Source organism: Phyllostomus discolor, chromosome 1, assembly GCF_004126475.2.
Source record: "Phyllostomus discolor isolate MPI-MPIP mPhyDis1 chromosome 1, mPhyDis1.pri.v3, whole genome shotgun sequence".
Lineage (NCBI taxonomy): Eukaryota > Metazoa > Chordata > Mammalia > Chiroptera > Phyllostomidae > Phyllostomus > Phyllostomus discolor.
This window is the reverse complement of record NC_040903.2, coordinates 70,037,623-70,065,383: the sequence shown is the minus strand read 5'-3', so window position 1 is coordinate 70,065,383 and position 27,761 is coordinate 70,037,623. Positions and strand designations below refer to the sequence as shown.

The 27,761-nt window shown below is 38.6% G+C and overlaps 1 protein-coding gene across 1 annotated transcript in view; it reads left to right on the top strand.

Moving 5' to 3' along the window:
* The window catches only part of ITIH5 (inter-alpha-trypsin inhibitor heavy chain 5), an 82,341-nt gene that overhangs the window by 29,031 nt on the left and 25,549 nt on the right, over positions 1-27,761 (top strand). Inside the window, exons 6-7 of the mRNA XM_028507846.2 lie at positions 14,896-15,065; positions 15,791-15,907. Of these exons, the coding sequence (XP_028363647.1) occupies positions 14,896-15,065; positions 15,791-15,907 (287 nt within the window). The remainder of the gene's footprint in view (positions 1-14,895; positions 15,066-15,790; positions 15,908-27,761) is intronic.

Here is a 27,761-nt window from a genome sequence, read left to right as displayed (position 1 = left end):
CATGTACTCGGAACTCATGTAACTCATGGTTCAGAATCTAAAAGATGACAAGCTAGTATACAGCGAAAGGCAGGGCTCCCTCTCCTGCCCCCAACACCCCTAGTTCTTCTTCCCTAAATGTTTTAGTAATTTATGGGCTCAATGAAAAGAATATTTGAAATTTAGACTTTCTAGGACATCATCCTTGGGTTGTGTTACATGTGAAGGCATATGCCAAGATAGATAGTCCACTGGTGTGGTTGGTTCAAGGCTGCTTATTTCACTCTCTGTGTTAAAATCTCAAACTTCCTATTGTCCCATGGACCCCAAATTTCTGCCCCTTTCATGATTACAAATTTTTTTTGACAAAATTTTCATTTGTAATGAGATCCCTAATAGATAGGAATAAAATAAAATGAGATAAAGTAAGAAATAAGGTACCTTGTTTTATTTATTCCCTTTTGCTTTACATTGGTGACTCTTGAACTTGGCTACACCTTTATAGACACCTGGAGAGACTTTAAAAAGTAAAATATAGATGACTGAGTTCTACGTTAAACACTTGAATTAGAAATTGTCAAGGTAGGCCTAGGTAGCTGTACATTTTGAGATGTGATGTTCTATGAATTTATATGAGAAACTAAGAATTTATATAGAGAAACTATAATGAGTGCTTTTAACATGTTCATTTATTTGTAAAACTAAAGAAAAATACTGAATTTTTTCTACTTTTCGTAGTTTATTAGAGCGTAGCCTTTTTGGGATTCAGTTTATGTAGTTTGAAATGTACTCATATTAGGTGTCAAGTTCATTGATTTTTAGTGCATTTGTAGAGTTGTGCAACCATCATCTCAATGCAATCTTAAAACATTTCTATCAGCCCACAAAAATCCTTGTATATTGTTGCAGTCACTCCCTGTTCCTACCCCAGCCCCAGGCAACTACTAACCCACTTTCTGACTCTAAAGATTTCAGATAGCTCTATTTTTAAAAGCTCCCCCTGGTATTCTGATGCTCAGTAAATGTTGAGAACCCTTACTTTGAACTTCCCAGCAGAACTTAGGGACATTAACTATGTCAGGATCTTGATCTACAGCAGTAGATTTTAAATTAAAAAAGATATGTCTTTAACTTCATAGGACCACAGAATAACTTTTTTTAGTGATTTTTTAAAGGATTTTATTTTTAGACAGACAGGAAGGGAGGGAGAAAGTGAGAGAAACATCAATGTGTGGTTTCCTCTTGCACGCTCCTCACTGAGGAACCTGACCTGCAACCCAGGCATGTGCCTTGACTAGGAATCGAACCCACAACCCTTTGCTTCTCAGCCCACACTCAATCCACTGAGCTACTCCAGCTGGGGCAAAATAGCTTTTGATCCTTATTAAAATGTGTATGGCTCCTCTTTTTACCAACATGTTTTTATTGTTGGATGCAGACCAACACAGAATTACTCACACAATTGGTGGGAAGTAGCTTCATCCCATATCCAACTTCTGCTCATCAACGTAGAAAGTTGAGATGGAAAAGTACCAACAGGCCATCTCTATGGGGCTAGTGCATACTTCTAATACAGTCTCAAGCTCATTAAACTACGTACCCCATCTTCTCTTGGAAAAGACAAACATGACTGTTCAATGCATTTTGGTGTCAAAAGAAATTCTCTACTTTCCTCAGTTCCCACCACAGCTTCCTGGACCCATGGGAATTGTTCTCCTGCTCTTCCCACTCTTCCTCCCACCACTGTGAGAGATGGTGCTCTTACCTCTTCGAAGCCCGGCTTAGTGTTTGCCTTCATCCTGGCTTTTTCACACAGCCTGACCTCTTGTTTTCAAGCCTTCTTTGGCATTAGTTCCCTTCTGTTCCCTGAGGTTTCCCTGGGCTGCTGACTTCGTTTTCAGGCCTCTCAGCTGGAGTTCCAAGAAGTTTTAATTCCTCAATCTCTGTCAAAATTGAGGGGCCCATGTGATGTTACTCTAATTTGACATTAAAAGGAAATTTTAGTTTCAGGAATGAGGGCTTTCATAAATGTCTTGATGTTCTTTCAGTGTCTGGCTCATCATTAAGGGGTGCTCCATACTCAAGAACACAAAAGAAAGACAAAGAGTATCAGCTGGCCATTAAAAAAATATTCTAAAAAGACAGCCTACCGAGTAGGAGAAAGTATTTGCAAATCATATATCTGGATAAAAGTCTAGTATCTAGAATATATATAAAATTCTTACAGCTCAAACACAAGAAAATGTAAACAACACAATTAAAATATGGGCAAAGGACTTGGATAGACATTTCTCCAAAGCAAGTATGCAAATGGCCAACAAGCGTATGAAAAGATATTCAAGACCATTAGTCCTTAGTGAAGTGCAAGTAAACCACAATGAAATATCACATCAAACTCACTGGGATGGCTATAATAATAATAAAAAGAAACAAATGGAAAATGAGTTTTGGCAAAAATGTGGAGAAACTGAGACTTGTGTACATTGCTGGTGGGAATGTAAAATGGTGTAGCAACTGTGGAAACCAGTCCGGTGATTCCTCAAAAGGTTAAACATAGAGTTACCATACAACCCAGCAATTTTTCTTAGCATATGCATGAAAGAAGTGAAAACAAGCAACCTGTGTGCTCATGAGTAGATAAGTGAATAAAAAAGCTGTGGTACATTTACACAAGGGAATGCTACTCAGCTGTAAAAACAAAGGAAATGTTACATTTTGCAAGAGCATGGATGGACCTGGAGATTATTATGCTACATGAAATATGCCAGTCAGAGAAAGACAAATACCATATGATTTCATTTGTATGTGAAATCTAATGAACAAAATAAACTAACAAACCAAATAGAAACATACTCATAGAGGGGAGGATATAGGGGGGTAGGTGAATAAGGTGAAGAGATCAAGCAAACAAACAAAAAACCCAAACAAACCCTCATAGATATGGACAAAAGTATGGTGATTGCCAGAGGGAAAGGGGAGGGTAGGGGGAGGCAAGAGAGGGTACAGGGGGGACAAGTGGTGATGAAAGGAGTCTTGCAATGGTGAACACACAATATACAGATGGTTATTATAGAATTGTACCCCTGAAACTTATATAATTTATTAACCAATGTCACCCCAATAAATTTAATTTTAAAGAACTAAAACTGTTACAATTTTATGAGCCATTGCAATAATCAGTGAATATTAGCTTAGAGACCCAAGTGATAAAAGATGGGCGTGTGCTGGCTTTGTTGTGGATCCCCGGACATCTGCTGTTGTAGCGTTGCAGGATGCCTACTGTGCTGCTCCATGAACATGTTCATTTGCATTTCACAGCCATGACCTTGTAGTTTCTGATGTTTGCTCTGAATGCCTTTTCGCTGCTCTGTAACACATTGTACAATAACTGGTGATTAGTCTCCTGTAACTTATGGAATAATTCTGTAACAGAATTGACCTTGCTTTCAAAGCACTCTGCACCTAAGACAATAAAAACATCAAAAGATAAAAAAAAGGAGAAAACAGGTATTCAAATACTTGTACATAAATGTTCATAGCAGCTCTATTTACAATAGTCAAAATGTTCAAGCAGTCCACATGCCCATCAGTGGATGAATGGACAAACAAATTGTTGTATGTCCATGCAATGGAATATTAGTCATCCATTTAAGAAATGAAGTACTTGTAGATGCTACAACACAGATGAACCGTGAAAGAAGCCAGACTCTCCAGGTTCCATATTTATGACCCACTGATATGAAATGTCCAGAATGGATAGGTAACCCCATGGAGACAGAAAGCAGATTGGTGATTGCCAGGACCTGGGGGAGGAAGGAGTGGGGTGTGACTGCCCGATGGTCACAGAGTTTGCTTTTGGGTGGGGGAGAAATACGTTTTAGAACTGGATAGATGGAATGGTTGCATGATATCATGAATGTGCCAAATGCCGGTGAATGCCACTTTTCAGCAATTTTATGTTATATGAATTGTACGCATTGAAATGGTTAAGTTTATGTTATATGAATTTTACCTCAAAAACGTAAATTGAAAAAAACTACACATTAGGTTGTTGGAATCCCATTTCTTCAAGCGCCCTGGAAGTAATGTTAGCTGTGCTCTCCAGCAATTAGCTGTGCATCCTTTACAGGCCTAGGAATGCAGACTGTAAGACTGGGTGGAACTCAAGCTGTGGCTTGCTGTGTAATCCTTGTCACTCCTGTGTAAACTTCCTATGAAATGTTGACCTCCGGGTAATCCTGAAGACTGAGGAAGCTTAATTCGAAAAAAGAGAACCACTCAAAATACAGTTTCCTTACCTTCTACATTAGAAGATGAGGCTGGGACACAGCAGCTGTCTTTGGGAACAGGTCAGTGACCAGCCACAGGTCCTGCAAGATCAAGTCGCCTCTCACTGGAGACCAGCACAATGTCTTGTATTTCAGCAGATGCCCAAGAAGGGGTCAGGCTCAATCTGCTTTAACAGCTTATGTTTTTCTTTGTTTGGTCTGTTAGCCTCATGACTCTGCCTTTTATTGTGAAGGTTTGTAAGGACTGTGTTCTAGGCACCTCGCCTGGTCCTGCCGTAGAATGGGTGCTCACTAAGGATTTGCAAAGTGAACTTAGGAATGACAGCTGTTGGCAATGGAAAGGCTGTTAGGTTTTCAACATTTTCCCGGTGTAAGTTGGCTAATTTTGCCAGATCTTGGGTGCAGATATCATTTTGCTGTGATGGAGGTATTACCAAGTTTGGTTCCAGAAGACTGGCTACAAAAATCTAGATCTCATCTTCCTTTGCTAGGATAGCAGGATAAACTATAGGTTCCTCAGTTAAATTTGAATTTCAGATAAACAATATGTGTGACATACATATACTAAATTTGAATTTCAGATAAATGTTACACACAGATAAATATCTGTGACATACACACAGATAAATATCTGTGACATACTTATACTAAAAAAATCATTTGCTGTTTATCTGAAATTCAAATTTAACTGGGTGCCCTGTCTTTTTATTTGCTAATTCTGGCAGCTCTGCCCTATCGAAGGGCTACATGGAGACTGATTGCTCACCCCAGGTCCAGCTCCCTGCAGCTGTCCTCTCCCCGGCCCCCCGCCCACCCCCGATCCAGTGTCCATGCTGCAGCTGTAAGGGCATGGCCCTGTTTAGCCTCTGTCCCTTTGCCAGGAAACAATCTGGTTGTCATGTAGGGTTTCCAGCATTGTTCAGTGCAGAAATTGTTCAGGTATGAATCATTTGGCTCCACCGTTGGTTTTGTTCAGTTTGGTTTCTAATGCCTACGTGAGAACCCATTTTATCTTGTTTGTTCTGACATTGGCTGTAGTTAGGTCAGGGCCAGCTGTGAGCAGGATGACTCAGAGGAACCCAGGAGAGTGGCATTCTCTCGTTTACTTGACATTGGTGAGGAACCTACTCTTCTCTGGGAGACCTTTCTTTGTTTCTTCCTTTTTCTTGCCGTCTTAGTTGGGTATGTGAGATGGGATATCACCTGGGCCTGTGGTGCTGTCTACTACAGCTGTGGCCGAAACCAGTTGTGGGTCCAGGACATGTGACATGGGTTACTGAGAGCATCAACCACACCAAAACGCTTTCAAGGTGATCCCCTCAAGGGGCTCCTCTATCCACCCGTCCAACCACATGCCAATGTATTGAGTCATCTCCATTTTAAATGTTCAACAAGCTTATCTTAAGTTCTCACCACCTTCCTGGCACTATGCTAGATGCTTGGAACCTAAATATGTCAAAGATGTTTTCATTGCCCTTGAGAAACTTGTGGTTGTCAATCTTTAAAAATTAAACATGTTTTTCATTATGATTAAAACACGTAACATTAAATTTACCATTTTAACCATCCACTTCTGGGAATATATCCTAAGAATACCAAAACACTAATCAGAAAGAATATATGCATCCCTATGTTCATAGCAGCATTATTTACAATAGCCAAGGTCTGGAAACAGCCCAAGTGCCCATCAGTAGATGAGTGGATAAATAAGCTGTGGTACATTTACACAGTGGAATTCTATGTAGCTATAAAAAAGAATGAACTCTTACCCTTTGCAACAGCATGGATGGACCTGCAGAACATTATGCTAAGTGAAACAAGCCAGTCAGAGAAAGACAAATACCATCTGATCTCACTCACATGTAGAATCTAATTAACGAGACAAACTGATGAACAAAATAAAACCAGAGTCATGGATACATACAGCACAATCTCCGAGGGGGTACTGGATAAGTTTAGCCAAAGCATGTCTTTGCATATATGAGAGAGAACCCAAAAAACAGAGTTTATTTATAAAAATTGTATATTTATTCTTACATGCTTAAACTTCGATCACCTTCAAAGTACTCTCCATTTGATGCAATATACTTATCAAGATGTTTCCACTGCTCAAAACAGTTTTTGAACATGTTGATTCTGATGCTTTTTCATGCTTCTGATGTTTTTTTGTTTCACCTCTTCCACATCAGTAAAAAGTTTCCCTTGGAGGACTTTTTTCATCCAGAGAAACAAAAATAAGTTGCTTGGGGTGAAATTGGGTGAATAGGGAGGGTGGGGCATGGGAGTCATGCTGTTTTTTTATTAAAAATGGCTGAACGCTCAGAGCAGTGTAGGCAGGTGTGCTCGTAAATTGCCCATCATGAAATGGGCAAACGCATTGAAAGTCCTCAAAAAAAAAAAATCCCTGAAGCTGAACTCAGCCTCTCACAACTATGCCAGCTGGTACACTGATACAGATGGTTCCCAGAACACTGTCCTAGCAAGAGAAGCCTGTGCTACAGGGGACCGCTCTTCAGAAGATAATTCTGGGTTTTGGGGGGTTCCCCCTTGAGTGCATAGCCAAAAGACACAGACAATAATGCAATGAAGGCCAGGAGGGAGGGCAGGGACTGAGGGGAGTAGGTCAAAAGAGGGGAAACAGGGGACATCTGTAATAGTGTCAAAAATAAGTAAATAAATACGCATTTCTTAAAGTTTTTTATTACAATTTACATCCAATGTTATTTTGTATTAGTTTCAGTTGTATAACATAATGGTTAGCCAATTGTATACTTTACAAACTGTTCCCCCAATATTTCCAATACCCAGTGAGTACCGTAGTTATTACAGTGCTATTGACTATATTTCCGCTGCTGTACTTTCCATCCCCATGACTATTTTGTAACTTCCAATCTCTACTTCTCAATCCCTTCACCTCCATCTTAGCTGTGTCTAAATTCAGTAATCTTTTGTATTCACATTGTTATGCACCAATCTTCAGAACTTTTTAGTCTTCCCAAACCGAAACTCTATATCCATTCAACAACTTCCTGTTCCTGCTTCCCCTGCCCCTGGGCAACCACCATTCCACTTTGTGTCTGTGTGGGTTTGACTACTCTTGAGAACTTCATATGAGTGGAATCACATAGCATTTTTTTTTTGTGACTGGTTTATTTCGCTTAGCATAATGTGCTCAAGTTTCATTCCTATTGTGGCCTGTGACAGAATTTCCTTCCTTTTATGGAGGAATAACACTCCCTGGTATGTATAGACCACATTTTGTTCACCCATTCACCTGTGGAGGGCGCTTGGGTTGCTCCCACTTCTTGGCCATTGTGAACAGTGCTGCTGTGAACATGGGCTGTGGGATCTTTGAAAGCCCGCCTTTAATTCTACTAGGTATATACCCCAAAAGTGGAATTGCTGGATCACATAGCAGTTCTATTTTTAATTTTTTATGAACTGCCATACTGTTTTCCATATTGCTGTAACATTTTATGTGTACAGCAGTGCACAAATTTTCCAATTTTCCCACATCCTTGCCAACAAGTTGTTATTTTCTGGGTTTTTAAAATATTTGTAGTACCTATCCTAAGGGGTGTAAAGTTGACAATTTTGAATAATAAAAAGATAAAATCCCTGGTAAGGTTGACTCTATAAAATGATACCCAGGTTTTCTAAATAACTGGGCCATGTTTGCCTGCACGTATGAGAACAAGGTGGAGGAATTTCACTGAAATCTCTGTCTTATACTCCTTTGCTGCCCTAGTGCTGCTCTTGGTGGGCCTCCATTCAGTTCAGTTTTAAGTGCTTAGAGCAGCAGTGTCAAGTATCTGAGGTCTTTGATGACCCCAGAATGATATTGGAAGGGATGATGCATGTTTTTATGGGTAAACTGCTTTCAGAATGGGTGAGGTAGTTGCATTGTTTTCGTGCATAGTTCTGTGAGGAAGTCAATCAAATAGGGAAAACAGACTCAGTAGTGTATTATTTTAGCAAAAAAAAAAGAGCATTGTGTAAGTAGTGAAGAAAACTAATTTGCTAAGAAGTCTGCCTCTGTCCATTGTGGCTCAGTTATTTGGGGACCATTCCTCAAAGTGAAAAGTCAGCAATTTGATTCCTAGTCAGGGCACATGCCTGGGTTCTGGGTTTGGTCCCTGGTTGGGGTGTGTACAAGAGGCAACTGATTGATGTTTCTCTCCCTCTCTTTTTCCTTCCTTTTCCCTCTCCCTAAATAAATAAATGAAATCGTCAAAAAAGAAGAAATCTGGGTAAATACCACAACTATAAGGTGATAAAGTTGAATTTGAACTACTTCAGCTGTAAATTTACATAATTATTCTGTTATATATTGCTACAGTATCTATATGATGCTATTTTCCTAAAGAATATAAAATACCAAATGTCAATATAGGGAACTTGAATAGATTTAAAAAGATAATCAGATGCTTTGCAGCAGTTTCAAGCCTGGTTTTGATTCAGTATCTGGATAAAAAGTCTCCACATATACTGATATTTATGAATTCTCCACTTTATTTTCATATTCTTTATTGTGTAAGTAGACCTCAAAAAAAAAACCCTTTCCAAGAAGAAAACTATATATATAATAAGGGACTTATGAAGGTATTTATTAAAATTCTTTTTCATCTTCATTGCCTCAACTTCACTACTTTCTTTTTCTTGAGGCCTAGCCAGTAGTTTTTTAAACTGAGGTGTAAAGGAATACAGCATTATACTAGTTCTAGGTGTACAACATAATGACTTGATATTTGTATATATTATAACATTGTTACCACAATTAAGTTTAGTTAAGATCCATCACCACGCATTGTTACAGATTTTTTTTCTTGTGATGGGAACTTTTAGGATCTACTTTCTTAGCAATTTTCCAATATGTAGTACAATGCTACTAACTATACCCACCATGCTGTGCATCACATCCTCATCCCTTTTTCTTTTAATATGTTTCTGATTTGCCTGACTTGTGTCTTTATTGCTACCATCAAAAGGTAGTTGTCCAATTATTCACAGTATCTTTGACAGCTATATATTTAAAAGACCTCCCCACTGGAGCCCAGGTGAGCAGGTTACATAATCAACATAGACAATTTAGGCTCTTTTCCAAGGGGAAACAAGCAGGCAGTGTTTGTTTGGAAATCCTTTTATAAAATCACCAGGTGTTGGCTGCTTTTCGCCAACTGTCCCCAAGGTCCACAGGAAAGAGAGGCCAGGAAATCCCTGTCAAGTGACCCCAAGGGGCATAGCTTCTAGTTGTATGGTTCTTTGCTCCCAAATCTTGTCACCTTTAGACATTTTACATAGCAGTTGGCTTCTTTTCCCCCATGTAGCTGTTTAGGAAGAGAATGTTTACTTGTTAGTAACACCCATGTTCCAGGACAAAACTAAGGACATATGTTTTGTTCTCTTCACTACTTATACAAAATGGTACAAGGTGAAGTGCCTTGCCATTACAAGATGGAATCGACAGGAGGAATGTTTGATATCACTTGTGTGCATGCTTCTTAACATTGTGTTGACTCCTTGGAGAATCTGGTGAAAGCTATAGACACCCTCTCCAGAAAAAATAAACATGCATATGCTTTCACACAAAGCTCTGTATATAATTTTCGGGGGTTCTTGGAAAGCTACTAACTGCATTATACTTTATAAAGCTTGTGTTCTATATAAACGTTCTTAAGTTCCTGTTGTGAATGTTTACTGTGATGTGCCTTTTTTCCTCCAAATAATGATTATTTGTTTTTACTAAGCTCTCAATGGTGGAGAGAAACCTGTTATGGCAAAATGTAAATTGTGTGTTATCAAAGAGTGTTTTAAACTCATGAGTTGCCTTTCATCCTAGACAGAGAGGACAAGAAGCTGCATCTGAAGGGGAAGAGGCTGGGGGCTAATATGTGCTCAGCACTGATGGTGTGCCAGGCTCTAAGCTCTGTTCCTTTTATACATGTGATCTTGCTTAATTCTGACAGTGATTCTATGTCTGATTTACTCCAATTTAACAGATACAAAACAGATTTAGAGACACTAAGTCAGTCATTTTGAATCTGTCTCACCCTAGAGTGCACTCCCTTCAGTATTATGTGGCTTCTAAAATAACACATATTTCTTGTTAAAAAATACTGTGCTTTAGACATAAAGAGAGCATCATGGGGATGCTGGCGACCTGAGAGTCAGGGACTCGCTGTGGACACTGGAGACAGACATGTGCCACTGAAGGTCGTCTCACACGAGACCACTGACGCCCGGATTAAAACAGGAAGATGGCATTAGAAGACTCAGCTTGCTTCAGTTCAGAGCAATGGCCACACTCCTGCCCCCAACCAAGTTGGCATGAAGGAAAGAAAAGCAACAGGAGGGAAAGATATGTGGGTTCTCATTAGAGAAGTAGGTCAGATTCTCAGTCTTTTGGTTTGCTCCCAACCTCCTTTGCACTCTTCATTATCTTTAGAGCATGTCTCATGACTGCTGAGGGCCCTACTAATAAAGCTCATTGTGATTATGAACTATTTTATGGGGGTCAGCAGCCTGAGTCCCAATTCACAGCAAGGAAAAGCTGAATAGTCTTATTCTGCTTTGAGATTTTGGTCAGTAATGGTGGGGCACCCTATACTAACCTCATTGATTTATTTCCTCCTTTAATAAAAAGAGGATTTTTTGTTTTCTAGAGAGATTACTCTGGGATATTTTCTAGCCAACCTTTTTTTTTTTTATAAGGAGTGGAAAATTCACTGGCTCACATTGACTACTTGGTACTTAATGGGTAGAAGTCAGTCTCAGGAGCTAGTCTCAGTGAGTGACCACACTGGGAATCAACCCACAGTTTGGACATAGAAAATAAGCCTATTTAGAGGAATCTCATGAATTTTCATCATGAGCTAGCAAATATTAGAGGTCAATAGGAAACCAAAATAATAATACACTATCCTTTCTCATGGATTATATCAAAGAGCCCAGTCAAATGAATTATGAAGAGAGGAATTATAGTTTTTCATCCTCAGTGCTTTTATTCAACCATGAATGGTATTAATTCAGGGTGGTTGTGAAGAGCATTTCTGGGAGAGATTTGAAACAGGAAAAAGTAGGTCCGTGCTGACAGCACAGAGTCAAACCGAATTGCAGGAATGTACAAGGTGAGTGCTGCCCAGCTACATACATCAAAGGCATGTGACCGTTGTCTTTGTGCAGGAACCAGAGTCATCTGGAAAACTTGCTAAAATAGAAGATTCAGCGTCCCACCTCCAGAGTTTCTGATTCAGAGTTCCTGGGTGGGCCCAAGAATTTATGTTTCTAGTAAGTTCCCAGGTGATGCTGATTCTGCTGGGCCCAGACCACATCGTCAGAACCGCTCGGCGCCATGCCTGCAGGTGCTGAGTCACCCGGGGTGGCTTCAACACTTGGGCTGTGAAGGTGGCCTCTGCCTACCGGACATCTTTCCTAGAGCTTCCACTGATGCTGCATGAAATGTGCTTCTTGGTGACGCTGTCCCTAATGCTGTTCTGCCAGGTGGAAGTACTCTGAATACACCTAATCTATTCTGCTATCCAGCTCCCAATGACTTTAATTTTTTTAAAGTTGGGGAATACATAGGGTATAGTACATACATCTTATGTATACAGCCTGCTGCATTTTTACATATGTATATACCCATACAACTACTTCCAGGTCAAGACATAGAATATTTCCACCACCTCGAAAGACTCCCTTACACTCTTCCCCAGTCAGTCCTCCTGCCCCCACCCCCAAGAGTAATCAGTATTCTACTCCAATTTCCATGAATAAGTTGTGCTGCTTTTAAGTTTTCTGTAAATAGAAGCATAGAGAATATATACTCTTTTATGCTATATTTTACTCAAAATGACTGTGAGATTCAACCATGTTGTAAATAGCAACAGTTCTTTTCTTTTCATTGCCTGTAGTATTCCAGGTTTGACATGTTGAATTGCCTTACATTTAATTCCCTGTCTCTTCTTCTATTTTTTGTGTATTTTAGGTTCATAATAGTATTAGCAAGCATGACTGCTTACCATGAATCAGAAAGGTGCTAAGTACCTTGCACTGCTTAATCTTTTCAATAGTGTGAATTTGGTAGACCATTAATCCACTTTACAGATGAGATAACCCAGGCTCAGTACCTTGCCCGAAGTCACAGTGCCGAATGTAGTCCTTCTCTTTCATTCATGATCCTGAGTTCTTAGCTATTGCATCCCTCTCACTCTTGGTGCTTTACCAGTAATCACCAATGAAATGAAAGACTGACTTGCGAGAACAAACAACTTTCCTTCTATTTCAAGGGTCTTTCATTCGCAGCCTATTTTCCTTCTTCCTGTCTACTGGTTCTAAGGCATCATCAACCAGTCTGGTGAAGTGGACGCTGGCATTTGTCAATGAGCCATTGAATTGTTCCCAACTCCTTCTTCAGATGAGCAGATCTGTTGGAAGCATGTGATCTTCCACACAATTGTCTTTCTACAGTAATGAACTTTCTTATTTGCTAGCTCTCTGGCCACTCCCCCTATTTCTGCCTTTTATTAAGTGCAAATAATAGAAGACTCAGTTTTGCCTTGTGGTCCCTGCTCAGGTTATACCTAAATTGTTTCTGAAAAACAATTGTCTGTTCTGTTGAAGGAAATGTTTAAACTTCCTTTGATTTTAATATCTAATAAAACTTTAGCAGAAGGAAGTATATTCTCAAATACAAATTACCATGGGTCATTAAGCTTCGTTTCCTTTTTTATTTTGCTAATTAGGGATGGAAAATTGTCGGTCAGCTTACTCCATGGTATCAACTTGAATAGATTTAAAAAGATAATCAGATGCTTTGCAGCAGTTTTAAGTCTGGGTTTGATTCAGTATCTGGATAAAAGTCTCCACATATACTGATATTTATGAATTCTCCACTTTATTTTCATGTTCTTTACTGTGTAAGCAGACCTCAAAAATTTGGATTTCTGTTGCTGAGTATAAAGACATATGGCAGTGTTTGATTTGTAAAGGCGGAGAGTCTGCACAATGATTCTTTGGTGTTCCAACAGGAGGTAAAGGTCAGGAGTGAAAAACTGGGATGGCTTTGCTCAATGTCATGTCACTAACTTTTCTTAAATCACATAGAATACATTTATCTGTTTATCTTTCTGAAATTCAGATTTATATTCTAAGATTCATCCCAAATCTTTGGGAGGTTTTGTTTTGTTTTGTTTTAAATTTTATTTTAATCATTGCTCAAGTACAGTTTTCTCCCTTTTACTCCCATTGTTTGTTTTTTTGTTGTTGTTGTTTTTTTTGAAGAGCCATAAATTTTCTGGACAAATAGTATGGTAGGGCAACCAAATGATTGATGAGGGAAAGGTGTTCTGTACGGAATAATTCACATGGAAGTAATGATAGAATCAGAAATCACCCTTTTACAACTGTAATGAAATAGTGGATCTAGACAAACATTATCAGCAATTGATAAAACTGTTAAGTGGAAGATTGATGAGGACTGCAGCATGGTGATCAGGTTGACAACGCCAGAGCCTGCCATCAATCTCACCACCACTAAAAAGACAAGAAGACATTACGTACCTTCTGATGTGATAAAGCAGTAAGTACTTAGCATCACCTATGAAGTGTTCTTGCAAATAGCATTGAACCTGAATCTAACCAAGCCTTCAGCTCTAGTTACCAGAACACAAGGAAATACAGGGGACTGAGGTGTGGTTCTCAGCCTTGACTGCACAGTAGGCTCATATGGGGGATTTTAAAGTCCTGATGCACAGGCTGTGTCCAAAACCAATTAAATAAGCTCTTGGCCTGGGAATCAATATTTTTTCTATTCCCCTGGATGTTACATACAATACAAGCCAAGGTTGGAAACTAGGGGAATAGAGGAGCAAGTTAAAAGTCAGGACAAGAAAACAATCATGAAATGTGGACTGTGAGAAACTTGGTAAGACAAATGACCAGTATTTTACAACACATATATGTAGTGGTATAAAAAGGTAGGGGTGGGTGATACAGATGAAAAGAGACTTAAGAAACATAAACCAAATGTGATGTGGGGACTTTGTTTTGATCCTGATTCCAACAAACCAACCATTCCAAGACATTTTTTCTTAAGAATCAGGAAACTTTAAATACAGACTGATGATTCAACCATAAGTCATTGATCATTAATTTTGGTACTTGTGATAATGGTTTTATGTTTATGCTACAAAGGTTCTTATCATTAGAGATTCATGCTGAAGTATTTATGGATGAAATACAATGTCTGGGATTTGTTTTTAAAATACTCTAGCAAAAAATGGTGAGGTGATACATAAAAACAGATACAAAAACCTTGGTAAAAAAGTTGATAATTATTAAAGTTCAGTGATGGGTACATGGGGGTTTATTTTTACTATTCTTTCTATTTTTGTGTGTTTAAAAGGTTCTCATATGAAAAGATTAAAAAGAAGACATAAAGGTGAATTATATGCTGATGTATCTCATGCACTGTGATACATTATCAATATGAAGTCTAGAAAGTTTGCTTGGAAATAAACCTGCAATAAAATGAAGTCTAACCCTCTGTGTCACTGCAAAACAGTTCTTCTTTTCAGAAGAATATTTATGTATTACATTACTAATAATGTTTATATTTTGTATGCAGACATTGCTGGGCCACCTCCTTCTACTCTTATCAACCAAAACGAAACTTTTGCCAAAATCATTTTTAAGCCTAGCGTGGTGCAGCAAGCCAGGATTGCACAAAATGGCATTTTGGGAGATTTCATCATTAGATATGATGTCAATAGGGAACAGAACATTGGAGACATCCAGGTAGGTATTTGTTGCTACTCTTTCATGTTAGTTGCTTGATGCTTTTTTTAGACTCAGAACCGGGGGTTTTAATACTTACCTAAGGTAGAGAAAACTTTCTGACTTTTAGGAAATTTGTTTTAACCCAAAATGTGTCTCCAAGGAGATGAGTGGTATTCCCCAGCTGGAGACTGAGGGCATGTATTTCCTGCTTCAGTAATCTGGAGAGCAAGGGAAAATTACAATTTTCCCTGTGGTGCATTAGATGAAGTTAGAATTTTAGTTCTTCTTCTATTTTAATTAAGAAAGACTGGTCCCTGGTTCATTTCCCTGTAGGTTTTATTGCTCCAGAGACAGGACTGGAATATTAAAATGAATTAATGTGCACCCAGAATGTAGATAGTTTTCTTGACATCTCAATTTGTAAGATGCTTGGTAAAAAAACAGATAATTAAGGAGGCAGGATTTTCAAGAGGCAAGTGGCAGAAGGGTATGGATAATTTAAATTGAATCAGTCAACATAGTCAATAAAATTTTAAGGGATGATTTTATCCCTTGTACAGTTAAATTAGAAATTCATCTTCTTGGAAGGATCAGGACCATGAATACTTTTGCTCTGGGCCTAGAATCTGACCCTTCTTTCATGCTGTCTTTGATTTTTTGGAAGTTCCATATACTGTCCATTTTAGTTAATTTTCCTACCTATTCTGGGTACTACCATTTGTATTTTCTTTTCCCTCCAACAGGTTCTAAATGGCTATTTTGTGCACTACTTTGCCCCTAAAGACCTTCCTCCATTACCCAAGAATGTGGTATTTGTGCTTGACAGCAGTGCCTCCATGGTAGGAACCAAACTCCGGCAGGTGAGTGACAAAATGCCCACTTCTTCCTCCCTCACTTTTGCCTGAGACAACGATGTGGATACAATTCGATTGATGCCAAATGTCTGCTTTACCATCCAGCTGTTGCTGCCTGCAGAGGGCATTCTAACCTGATTCAGTTAAGCCATTGACATAAATGCTCATTTCAGCTTGGGGTTTCAGAGAACAGAGGGACATGCTATAGAAATGTCTTGAAGTAAAGGCGACTGCAGAGCGGGTAATGTGAGTGAGACAGGACCATACTGAGAAAGCCATGAAGCAACACCATTGCTGATGGAATGATTCTGTTCAGTAATGATGTCCTTTGAGAACAGTGGAAGAGATTCATTGGCAATCCTGTGGAAATATCCTTAGAACAAAGGGCCTGTATCTCAGTAATTCGAGACTGATATTTTCACAGTACTTAGGATGAATCTTAAAATTCTAGGGATGGGAGGAATCTCAAGGGTACATGTAGTCTGTATTGAAAATTTTAATGTATCTTGAAAATACAACTATATACTTTTTTAAAAAATGAACCACTGAAAAAGGCTATTCTTTATCCTACTCTGGTATCCCAAGCATCAGAAATTTGCAATTATAATATATTTTCAACTCATGTAACAGAAAACAGAAAGATCTACTGACATCTGGACCAATTGATAGCTCTCCATTTATCAAAAACTTAGATCTCAGCTTTTTTAACTCATATCTATTTTATCAAATAATAATAAATATAATGAGTAAAATAGTATCTTGAATCTCATGAGAACCTTCTAGCTCACCTGTTTCCACTCCTAGGTCCCACTTTACAGGCAGTTGAAACTGATTCTAACTGATAACTATTGTACATATTTTCTCTATTATCACTTATAAATGGCTTCTTTGGCCATTTATATATTTTTAAAATCATGTAGTATAATATATTGATCTCTTTATGGCATTTGATTTTTTTATCCCAAAAGAGTAAAAAAAAAACAACCAAAATGTGATATGAAGATTAGGTTTAACTATTTTCTTTCAGAGGACAGCCAAATATCATTTATAACTAATATAGGAGGAAGATAACCTCACCTGGGAGTCAGCTTCTTACAGTTCTTCAACATCACATTCTTGTACAGAATTCAGCCTACCAATGCCTCTATTTTTATTGCTTTTTATTGCTTTGCTTTCCTTTTGCATATCTAACCTTCCATCTGGGGTTACTTTTTTTTTTTTTTTTTTTTGCCTGAAGAACACTCATAGGTATCTTTCTAAATATAGGTCTACTGCTAAAGAACACTGTTAGCATTTGTCTGGAAATTATTGATTTCCCTCTCATTTTTTAAGGATAGTTTTTACTGGTATGGAATTCTAGGTTGGTGGCAATTCTCTTTCAGTCCATTGAAGATGGATTCCCCTGGTCCCTCTCTTGGCTTCCATTGTTGCTGTTGAAAAGTCAGTTGTATTTTTAACTGTTGTTCCTTTAAAAGTAACTTTTCTATCGGCTGCTTTTAAGATTTTCCTTTTTGTTTTTAGTTTTTGCCTGAAGTTTCTAGGACTTCATGAATTTGTGGATTCATGGGAAAATCCCGGCCATTTTTCTGAAATTGCTTCATCTTAACTTTCTCTTCCTAGCATTCCAATGTTAGATTTCTCTCTCCATGCCCTCTGTTTCCCGTGCTCTCTTCTATTTATTCCAGATTTCGTCTTTTCATATTTTATTCCAGACCTATCTTTCAGTTCACAAATTCTTTCTTCAGGTATATTCGATCTACTGTTAAACTAATTGAATTATTTTAGTTACATTTTTTTTAGTTTTAGAATTTCTGTGTTTTTTCCAAACCTGCTCTGTCACTTTTTAGAATTTTCAGTTATTTTTCAAATTTTTAGTAATTTTTTAAAAATTTTTTTCTCAAGTACAGTAAACATAGTTATTCTAAAGCCTGTATGCTGCTATTTTAAACTCTGGAGCTGCTTAGGAGTTGCTCGTATTGTTTCTTATCTTCTCTCCTGTGTGACTGGTTATCTTTGATTGCATGATGGACATTATATTTTAAAAATTGTTTGTAGAAATATTTTGAGGCCTAAGATGATAATCTATGCCTCTAGAAACTAAAGTTTTGGGTTTTTTTTTTTTTTGAGTATTTGAGGAAATTATAATCTAGGATTACTTTAGCCCATTTTCAGGGCTTGAGGTTTTCTAGGGGGCCCAGATGGCTCATGGCTAGATGGCACCTGTCATTAGTGGTCTCTGGACCTCAGCTTTTGGATTCCTAAACTACTAAATGCTTAGCCCTTCAGATATCTCTTGGGCCTTGGCAAACATCCCTTAGACAAAAGTGATCCTAAATGCTGAGCCCACCTCTTTATATTTTATCTTTTCTTAGATCTTTTTTCTTATTATTTTGTTAACTCTCTGGTATCTCAAAGATTTAAAAAAAATGGACATTTTGTTTAGCTTTTTCAGTTGTTCTTGGTGGGAAGGTTGAGTACAAATTACCTGTAGGTTTCCTTTATGGGCACCATCTCCTAAAGTTTTATTCACTCATAGTGAAGCAATCTTTCATAGTGGTTGATTATTGATCTTTGAGAGGCCTTACAGCCTTTCCATATTTACAAGTGTGCTGAATGTCTTTGCTTTATGCACCCCAAGTTCTTAAGTGTCTTGTTGGCTATGTTGTTTTTGTGCCTCTGTTAACTGGATGATAGATATCGACAGAAAAATAACCATGGCTTCCTTTGAGACCACTCTTAGTCACAGAATACAGTGTTTGTCCTTGCATCTGATTCCAGTATGACAATTCCCATTTGGATTTTGAATCAATTAACAGCTACTGAGTGGGTGCCATCTACTAGGTTTCCCCATGTATCTCATTAAATTTCTATATACCTATAAAGATTTAGGTTTTCTTTTCTTTTCCTTTAAGACAATGAGCTTAATGAGGGCAGTGTTTGGGTTTTCTCTGAAAAAAAAAAAAGTAAGTTGAAGATATTGATGATTAAGTTACTACAACTAATCAGAACTCCTGTCACCACCAAATATTTTGTATTTTGACATTTTTACTTACCATCATATTGTGAATACATCCAACATTGTTAAATATTTTTTAAAAACCTGATTTTAGTGGCCACAGAGCAGCACTATTTAATAGAAACCTCAATGAGAATGGGAATGCACTATATCTCTAGTATGGTAGCCACTAGTCATGTGTGGCTTTGTGCACTTGAAATGTGACTAATTCAACTGAGAAACTGCATTTTTAATTTTATTTAATTTTAATAAGGTTGAATTTAAATAGCCACGTGTGACTGATGGTTACCATATTGGGCAGTGAAGCTGAAGAACATTCACTCACTCCACCATTGTTGAGAGACTTTTAAGTTATTTCTGTTTCTTGCTGTTATAAACAGCATTGGGATGACCATCTTTATGTAGAAATCCTTGACCACATGTCCCACCATTTTCTTAAGTTAAATTCTTAGGAGTGGGGCAAAGAATACCAACTTATATGTGGTTTTTACAAATATTACAAAAACATTTTTTAGAAAGGTTATACCAATTTATAACTTTTAAAAGTGTTTCCAGACTAAGAATTCCAAATAGATTGAGCAGTTAAAAGTAACCAAGGACTCACACTCCAAAATATGTAAGAAAACATAAGTGTGCATTTAACTAGTTTTAAAGTATGAAAGGCCTAAGCCTAAGGCCTCATTGCTAGGTTCTAAGCCTAAAAGCAATGAAAGTAACTAAAAGGGAAAAACTTAATAACTTTACCTATATAAAAATCATAAACTTTTGCTTCAAGTTAAAACAATAAAAGTGAACAAAACTTGGAAAAAATTATGCAGCAAAAAGATTTTCTTTAATATATAAAGAGCTATATAAAAAGCAGCAGGTGTTTATCTTTAATATATAAAGAGCTATTCCAAATCAATAGCAATTAATCCTGTATAAGAAAGTGGTCAAAGAATATAAAATCATTTACCATAAAGAAATAAAGAGATTCAGTAAGATTATGAGAAAGAGTTAAATGTATTAGTAACTAAATAAATGCAAATTTAAAAAATACAATTTTTATCTTCCTACAAACTTTAAATAATGTAAATTACTTATAATGACAATTTTTATAGTATACATCTGTAGAACTCAACAAAATATTTACATTATTTCTCAATAAACATTAAAAACATCAAAATGGTAAAATGTATGGTCAGTTCTACTGCATCTTCATGAAAAGGCATTAGTCATTCAAAGGCCACACCAGCCTAAAGGACTCGCTTCTTTAGGTGCCTGAGTCACTTCAAGGTTTAACCTCAAACCCAGTCTATACCAGTGTACAGGGTCTTCTTCCACTTCTGATGGGAGAACTATCACACGTTTTCTTACTAAATAACCCTCAGAGAGACCCAAGTTGTATAGAGCAAACCAGTGAACTAAGTTGAGATCTCCTAGACTTACCATTAATGATAAAATAATTTGAGTAAGTTTTAAAAATATGACATAGAACATTTTCAATATGTTAGATGTATGTTAAAGGTAGTACACGAATTATTGAATAAAAGAATATTTAATCTCTGCAACAATTTAGTTGTCATTCCCATTTTACTGATGCAAAAAGCTGAGGGTTTGTGAAGGTATGTAAGTCAGCTAGCACGTGGCAGAAAGAGGCTTTAAAGCCAGGTGTGACTCTGAAGTCCTTAAGTCAAGCCATAATGCTATGGTGTCTTAGTGCATGTACCCGTGTGATGAAGCAGCAGTGTCTGCAATGATGGAAGTGCCAGTGGGTCCGAGGTCAGGGCAGTTTGACATTTCACAACCCAAGCGACAAGGCTGCGTTTCAGAAGGAGGGATTTCCTTGCATTGTGCAAGAGCAGTGTAATGATAGATGTCACTCCTTCATTATTCTCCCCTCTTCTTTCATTCCTGGAAATTAAAATTCCATTCCTTCCTAGGCACTTAAAGTCTGGCATGCATTTTTCTGGCTTCTAAGCTACAGCATGGCCTTGTTCCAGGAGTACCTAAGGACAGCCAAACACATGTCAGAAGCCTCTACACAATTTCTGATGTCCATTGCTGTCTTGAGTGGTTTTGAAAACTGCTGACTGTTTTAGCAGCTCTCAGCTTCTCAAAGACCACAGCACTGAGTGAAAAGCTTGGTTGGCTCTTTGCAGGCTCTCATATGCAATATTGCATCCACTGGTGAAGAGGAAAACTACCCCCAAGCACAGGGCTTTTGTAACCTGTCAATGAATTTGGCAACATTGGACATGAGTCATGAGTCCCCTCAATTCTCTGAAGGATCATTCACTGTTATGCTGCATGTTCTTGGCTCTGCTCATCTCCGAAATACTTCGCTGTACTCATCTTGATGTAGATCATAGTCAGTATTTAACAATTACTTGAACAATTGATTTTTAAAGAATTGTAAAGGTTATTTAACCTTAAAAATGTATATTCAGTACTTGGGAGCACCTAAAGCTGGGTGCATCTGGCATTTTCTGATTCTGGTCCTAATCTCAGTGGGAATGCAAGTATGGACACCAGGTTTAACCAGCTGCGGGACAGATATCTGCTCCGACCCCCCACCGCTACACACATATGCACGGGTTGCTGGCTCTGTTTTTTCTCCCTTGTGCTTTTACTGACGAATGTGTTCAAAGATGGCTTGGTACTAGATCAAGAAAGGTTTTTGCCTCTCAATTTGGGTTTAGAAAACTTCTCACTGAGAGGAGAATTGAGAAGAGCAACAACAACAACAATGTGATTAGGGCAGACTGTTTTCTTGTTAGTTGCATGTTTGAAGCATTGGCACCAGCAAACACACATGTCCTTGGGAACATTGAGGAGAGTGTGTCTATTAAATACATTTTCCTTATCAAGGTCCACAGGTTCTTCTCTTTCTTTTTCCTAATCTATATAATGAGATCTACTACTTTTACCTTCATATTAAGTTTCTTGGCTAAGGGTCCCTCTTTGGCAACCCAGCAGTGACTAATGTATCATTTACCAGATGCCTTCATGCTATAACTTTCATACATTCTTCTCATAATCTGCCATCCCCTGGCAATCCCAGATTCCCATGTAGGTTTCTGAAGGTTGTCTTCCTTTCTCCACACAATTTAGTCAACAGTTTCAGAGGGTAAAGAACAAGCATTATGTTTCTTTTTTTTAGGTATTTTATAAATTTATTTATTTTTATTATTTATGCTATTACAGTTGTTGCTTTTTCTCTCCTTTTTCACCTCCACCTAGCCTTCCCCTCCCTAAGTCAATCCCCATATCATTGTCCATGCCCATGGGTCATGTGCAAATGTTCTTTAGTTAATCCCTTCACCATTTTTCATCCCATCCCCCCGCCCTCCTTTTTTAGCAGCTGCCAGTCTCCTTTATGTTTCTAAACTTCTGTTACTATTTTGTTCATTAGTTTACCATTTGTGTTCAGTTAGATTTCACATACAAATGAGATCATGTGCTATTTGTCTTTCACAGAGTGGCTTAATTTGCTTAGCATATACTTTCCACGTCCATCCATGCTGTTCCAAATTGTCAGAGTTTCTTCCTTTACACTGCTGCATAGTAGTCCATTGTGTAAATGTACCACAGCTTTTTTATCTACTCATCTATTGATGGGCACTTAGGCTGTTGTTTCTAAATGTTGGCTATTGTAAATAGCACTGCTATAAATATAGTGGTGCATATATTTTTTGTATTGGTGTTTCAGAATCCTTATGATAGATTCTGAGAAGTGGAATTGCTGGGTCAGAAAGCAGTTCCATTTTTAATTTTTTGAAGAAATTCCATACTGCTTTCCACAGTGGCTGCACAAGTCTGCATTCCAACCAATAGGTCACTAGGGTTCCCTTTTTTCCACATCCTCACCAACACTTGTTGTTGGTTGATTTATTGACAGTAGCCACTATGACAGGTGATATTTCATGGAGGTTTTAATTTGCATTTTTCTAATGGTTAGTAATGTTGAACATTATATATATATATATATATATATATATATATATATATATGCCCTCTATATGTCCTCTCTAGAGAAGTGTCTATTCAGGTCTTTTGCCCTGAATGCAATTTCTTAATTGCATTGTTTTTCTTCCTTGTGTTGAGTTGTGTTGGTTCCTTCTATATTTTGGAGATTAAATCCTTATCAGATGTATCATTGGAAAATATGTTCTTCCATATAGTGGGTTCCTTTTTCTTTTTGTTGATGGTTTCTTTTCCTGTGAAGAAGTTTTTAATTTGATGTAGTCCAGTTTGTTTGTTTCCTCTTTGGTTTCCAGTGCCTTAGGAGATATGTTGGCAAAAATACTGCCACATGGGATATCTGAGACTTTATGTTTTCTTCTTAGATTTTTATGGTTTTGTAACTTACATTTAAGTTTTCTATCCATTTTGAGTTTATTCTGGTATATGGTGTAAGCTGGTGGTCTGGTTTCATTACTTTGAGTGTCCCTGTCCAGTTCTCCCAACACCATTTATTGAAGAGACTGCCTTTGCTCCATTGTGTGCTCATGCCTCCTTGGTCAAATACCAATTGATCATGCAGGTGTGGGTTTATTCCTGGGCCCTCTGTTTGGTTCTATTGGTCTGTGTTTCTGTTCTTATGCCAGTGCCAGGCTCTTCTTAGTATAGTGGCCTTTGTTCTGCTTTCCCAAGATTGCTGAGGCTATTTTTTGGTTCCATGTAAATTTTTGAAATTTTGTTATAGTTCTGTGAACTGTGCTGTTGGTAGATTAATGGGAATTGTGTTGAATGTTTAGGTGGCTGTGGGTAGAATGGGCAGTTTAAGGTAGGCATCATGCTTCCTACCTGTAACTGCCAGATTGAAATGAGGAGAATTGGGAACTGGATTGGAGAAGTGGCATCTGAATGCTGCTGTGCTTCATTCACTGGCATATTTCATGCTTCAGGATGTTAATTTCTTCTTCACTGCCCAAAACTGGGCTTTCAAGAACAATTTGACATGTCATATGTAACCTGACAAGCAAGTGGTCTATGAAGTCCATGGATTTGGGTACCATGTTGTTTCTTTATCATTACGGTATGTATTCCCAGATCCTATACAGTACATGACACATAGTACAGTAGGTAATGATTTCTGCTAAAAAACATACTGGCACATAAACATTAAATGTAACATGCATTTTTAAGGCACAGTAGCTACCATTGATCAACTAGTACAAACCAAGCACTCTAAAGGTTTGACATACATTTTTCCATGTAATCTTTCAGCAATCCAGTGAAATGCTATTCCCATTTTATAAATGAGAAGCTGATGGGCAGGAAGGTGACACAACTATGCTGAAATACACAAAGTTAGAGGTGGAGAAATTCATAGTCAAGCCCAGTCTACCCCACTCTAAAGTTCTTCACCATAACGTTCTTCACTGTTAGACCATAACATAACTTCAGAGCACATCTTAAGTTTTCAGGTGCTACCTGTTCTTCTGCCAAGTGACATAATGTGGAAAGCTGCCCATCTCAGGTGAGTGCTCATAGATGTCAGCTGCTCTCAGGGGCCTCAGCCTGCAGCTTGGTGTTGTGAAAAACCAATGGAGCTGTTCAGTACTGATGCATAGAATTAACTATCAGTATTTTATTATTTAACTTTAAGCACACCTTGGGCATGTATGTGGATACAGATTTCTTTCTACTTTATGATTTGGGCTGATAGGCTGAATGCAAGTGTGGGGATGGCACAGGTGTAGAGTGAAGGTGAGGTGGGTGACAATGAGGTCTAATGATGTCTAATGGTATATTCACTCTAGCTGTCCTATTCCAGAACATGTGACTCTGCCACATTTTCAGAGGGAAGATGCTGGAAAATAGGGTATAGAGAAAGTAGTTTTTAAGAGAGGGAGGCAGTCTAAGTTCCACTGAGCCACCTGGAAGAATGCTAGACAATGACAGCAGAACCCAGAAGGGCCTCAGAGAGTTGTGACCTGGCCAGGAGGCCAAAGTTCCCTAAACAAATGAAGGAGCTCAGCAGAGGAGGGATGCAAACATAACAAATGAGATCGTGTCAGAGACATTTGGAGGATCTCTGGAGGCAGGCACTATGTGGCCATTGTACAAGTAAAAATGGACAATGTAAGTTTGGGGTACTCCTGGTTTACCTTTTCAGGACACAGACCTCATATGCATCTGACAACATGGCTCCAGTTAATAATAGAAACATCTACCTCCCCCCTTTCCAGATTTCTACAACAGGGTCAGCAAACATTTTCTAAAAGGACAGATAATAAATAACTTAAGCTTTGCTGGCTAGATGGTCTGTGTCATCACTATACAACTCTGCAATAGTAGCACAAAGGCAGCCATAAGCAATTTGGAAAGAAATGGGTGTGTGGTGTTCCAATAACACTGTATTTATTAACAACAGGCAGTGGCCTGGATTTGACCCTCAGGCCATAGTTTGCTGACCAGAATGGTTTGCTGGTCTAGAGTGATGACTAGTTGATATATGCCTGGAGATCATTTTAGTTGATAGTATTTGTTTTCATCTACTGAACTACTCTTGTCCAAACATTGCCACCAGCAAATGTGTTTTAGAAATACATTGCAAAACGGAGGTCTGGGACGTGGGGCAATGAGCAGCAGGCCATAGGGAAGACTACTGTTTTTCGACTCTGACTCAGAATATGAGGAAATAAATGATGGACAGAGGACACATTTTTCTTTCCAAGGCCACCATGAAAACTTGGATTTTTTGTTTAAAAGAACTTGCTCTTTAACGACTATAATGTAGATGATTTAAAATAAATTGGAGGTACTCATTCAAAATTTTCTGTTGAAGCAGTTAGGGTTTACCCAAGTGAGGTCATGTTTAAAAAATTTTGAAGATCTCTGAATGAAGGCTTTCTGTGGCTCTTGTAGAAAGAAGGAATGAACAATACAGAGCTTTGAGTACCCTTGCGTTGTCTGTTCAGGTTTCAGACCTTGTTTTCAGCCTCTGAACCCGTCGGAGAGCCCGTTGGCTTCCCCTTTCAAATGGCTTCCGAATTTTGCACTCAAGTCTTGAGTGGAGATCGGCAGACTTTCCTGTACAGGGCTGGATAGGGCCCCAAAGGAAACTTTTGTTACAAGTAACAACAAGATAAACACTGTAAGTCAAGGAGAATTGAGTGAGATAACAAATGTGTAAGTGCTTGAAATGCTTATCAGAGTGTCAGAAAGTGGTGTCATTCCTGGGATGGCATCCCCTTGGCTGGCTGGCTGGAACTGCACCAAGGCGAGATTCCTGAGGGCTGCCATGCCTGATATCGGGGGCCCCCCTTCTCTCCTTCAGCACACCCGACTCTCCCGCAGGATCCCATCTTGGCTTTGACTCCAGACTTCAGATTCTCAAAGAACGCGATAAATATCTAGTACCTTCCCACAGCAGGATTACATGCTGTGGGAAGGTACTAGACATAGGGGATACAAAGATTAATAAAAGACACAGCCTTTCCTTTCAGGAGTTCCAGGGGAGAAGGAAAGTCAGGTGAAACTCACATGCAAAGTGCTGCTATAATAGAGATATAGCCAAGGCACATTTGGAGTGTCGATCAGTTGTTTTTGCAGATGAAGTTTTGAAGAAACAACTGTTGAACGCTATCAGAAGAGGGAATAGTTGAGTGAGTCTAACTTTAGAAGTCAGCTCAGTGGGAGGAATGAGGAGGAGGAGGGATGGCTAGCATATGCAAAAACATGGAGGCAGGAGAGAATGATGTACAAGGAAAGCATCATATTTAAGTCACTTTAATTATAGACTTTAGGGTTTTTCTGGGGAAAGAAACATGGAACAATCACATGTTAATGAAATCCAGCATGTCACATAGATAGTGGGAAGAATTTTAGGGAGGAGAATGAGCCCAAGTTACTCAATAAAAGATATATGATGGAGGTGATGTAGGAACTGGTTCTTGAAGGTGGGATACAGTTTTCTGGGCAGGAAAGGAGGGAGTGAATTCTTGGTTGTGGAAAAACATGAAGAAAGACACAAAACAAGAGTGATTATGTTAGAGGTGGAAGATATGGCAATACTTGGATTAGATAACTTGAAAACCATCCTGATACGGACAGTTAGAGAGGCAGGTAAATTTTAACAAGTGTTCTAAGTGTACAGCTAAGCTTGGTGAGCAAGCAGAGAACACCACAGATTCTAAGAGTGAAAAGGGAACAGGGAAGTAAAGCAGTGAGCACCCGAGCTAAGTGATGGTTTCCCCTGGAGAGGTAACGGTATGCATGTCCTAGGCCTGAGGTCTAAATGCCCATGTGGAATGAGGATGAGAGCTTGTGCCCTAGGGTGGGGGGGAGTTTGGTCTGAGACCTCTGCATAAAGCTGGTTCCTCTGAAGGGCTGCACCCTCAGTGCATTGCCGGGCAGAAGAAAACTCCTGCCAGTCTCTACTCTGGACCCTCTACTGTCCAACAATTAAGTTCATCTGGCTTTAGAATTTCTCCCTCTTGCAATAAAAACCTTACTTTCCCATCTCACAGTGTCTTGAAGAGTAGGGGAAAATGGCAAGAGACATGGACCTAGTCATTCTCCCTGTCTGATGGAGGGTGACTTCACTTCCTCTAAATATTTTCCTACATATACAATCTATAGGTGCTGACATGCTATGGTGACTCCTTTCATCATTGGTCCATGTTTCCTATTTAGCATGACTCTTTCGCATCCCCTTTTATATTCTTGATGTTTGTCAAGACACAGCCCTGGGAGTATACAAGGAGGCACAGGGTGCACTTACACCAGGGAAACAAAGATCATGAGAACTCACATGTAAGGGAAAGTTGAATGGGTGAAAGGATGGTCAGAGAGTCAGCCACCAGAAAAGATATGTAGAATGAAACAGGCTGGGCTCCAGAAGCCGGACGTGCA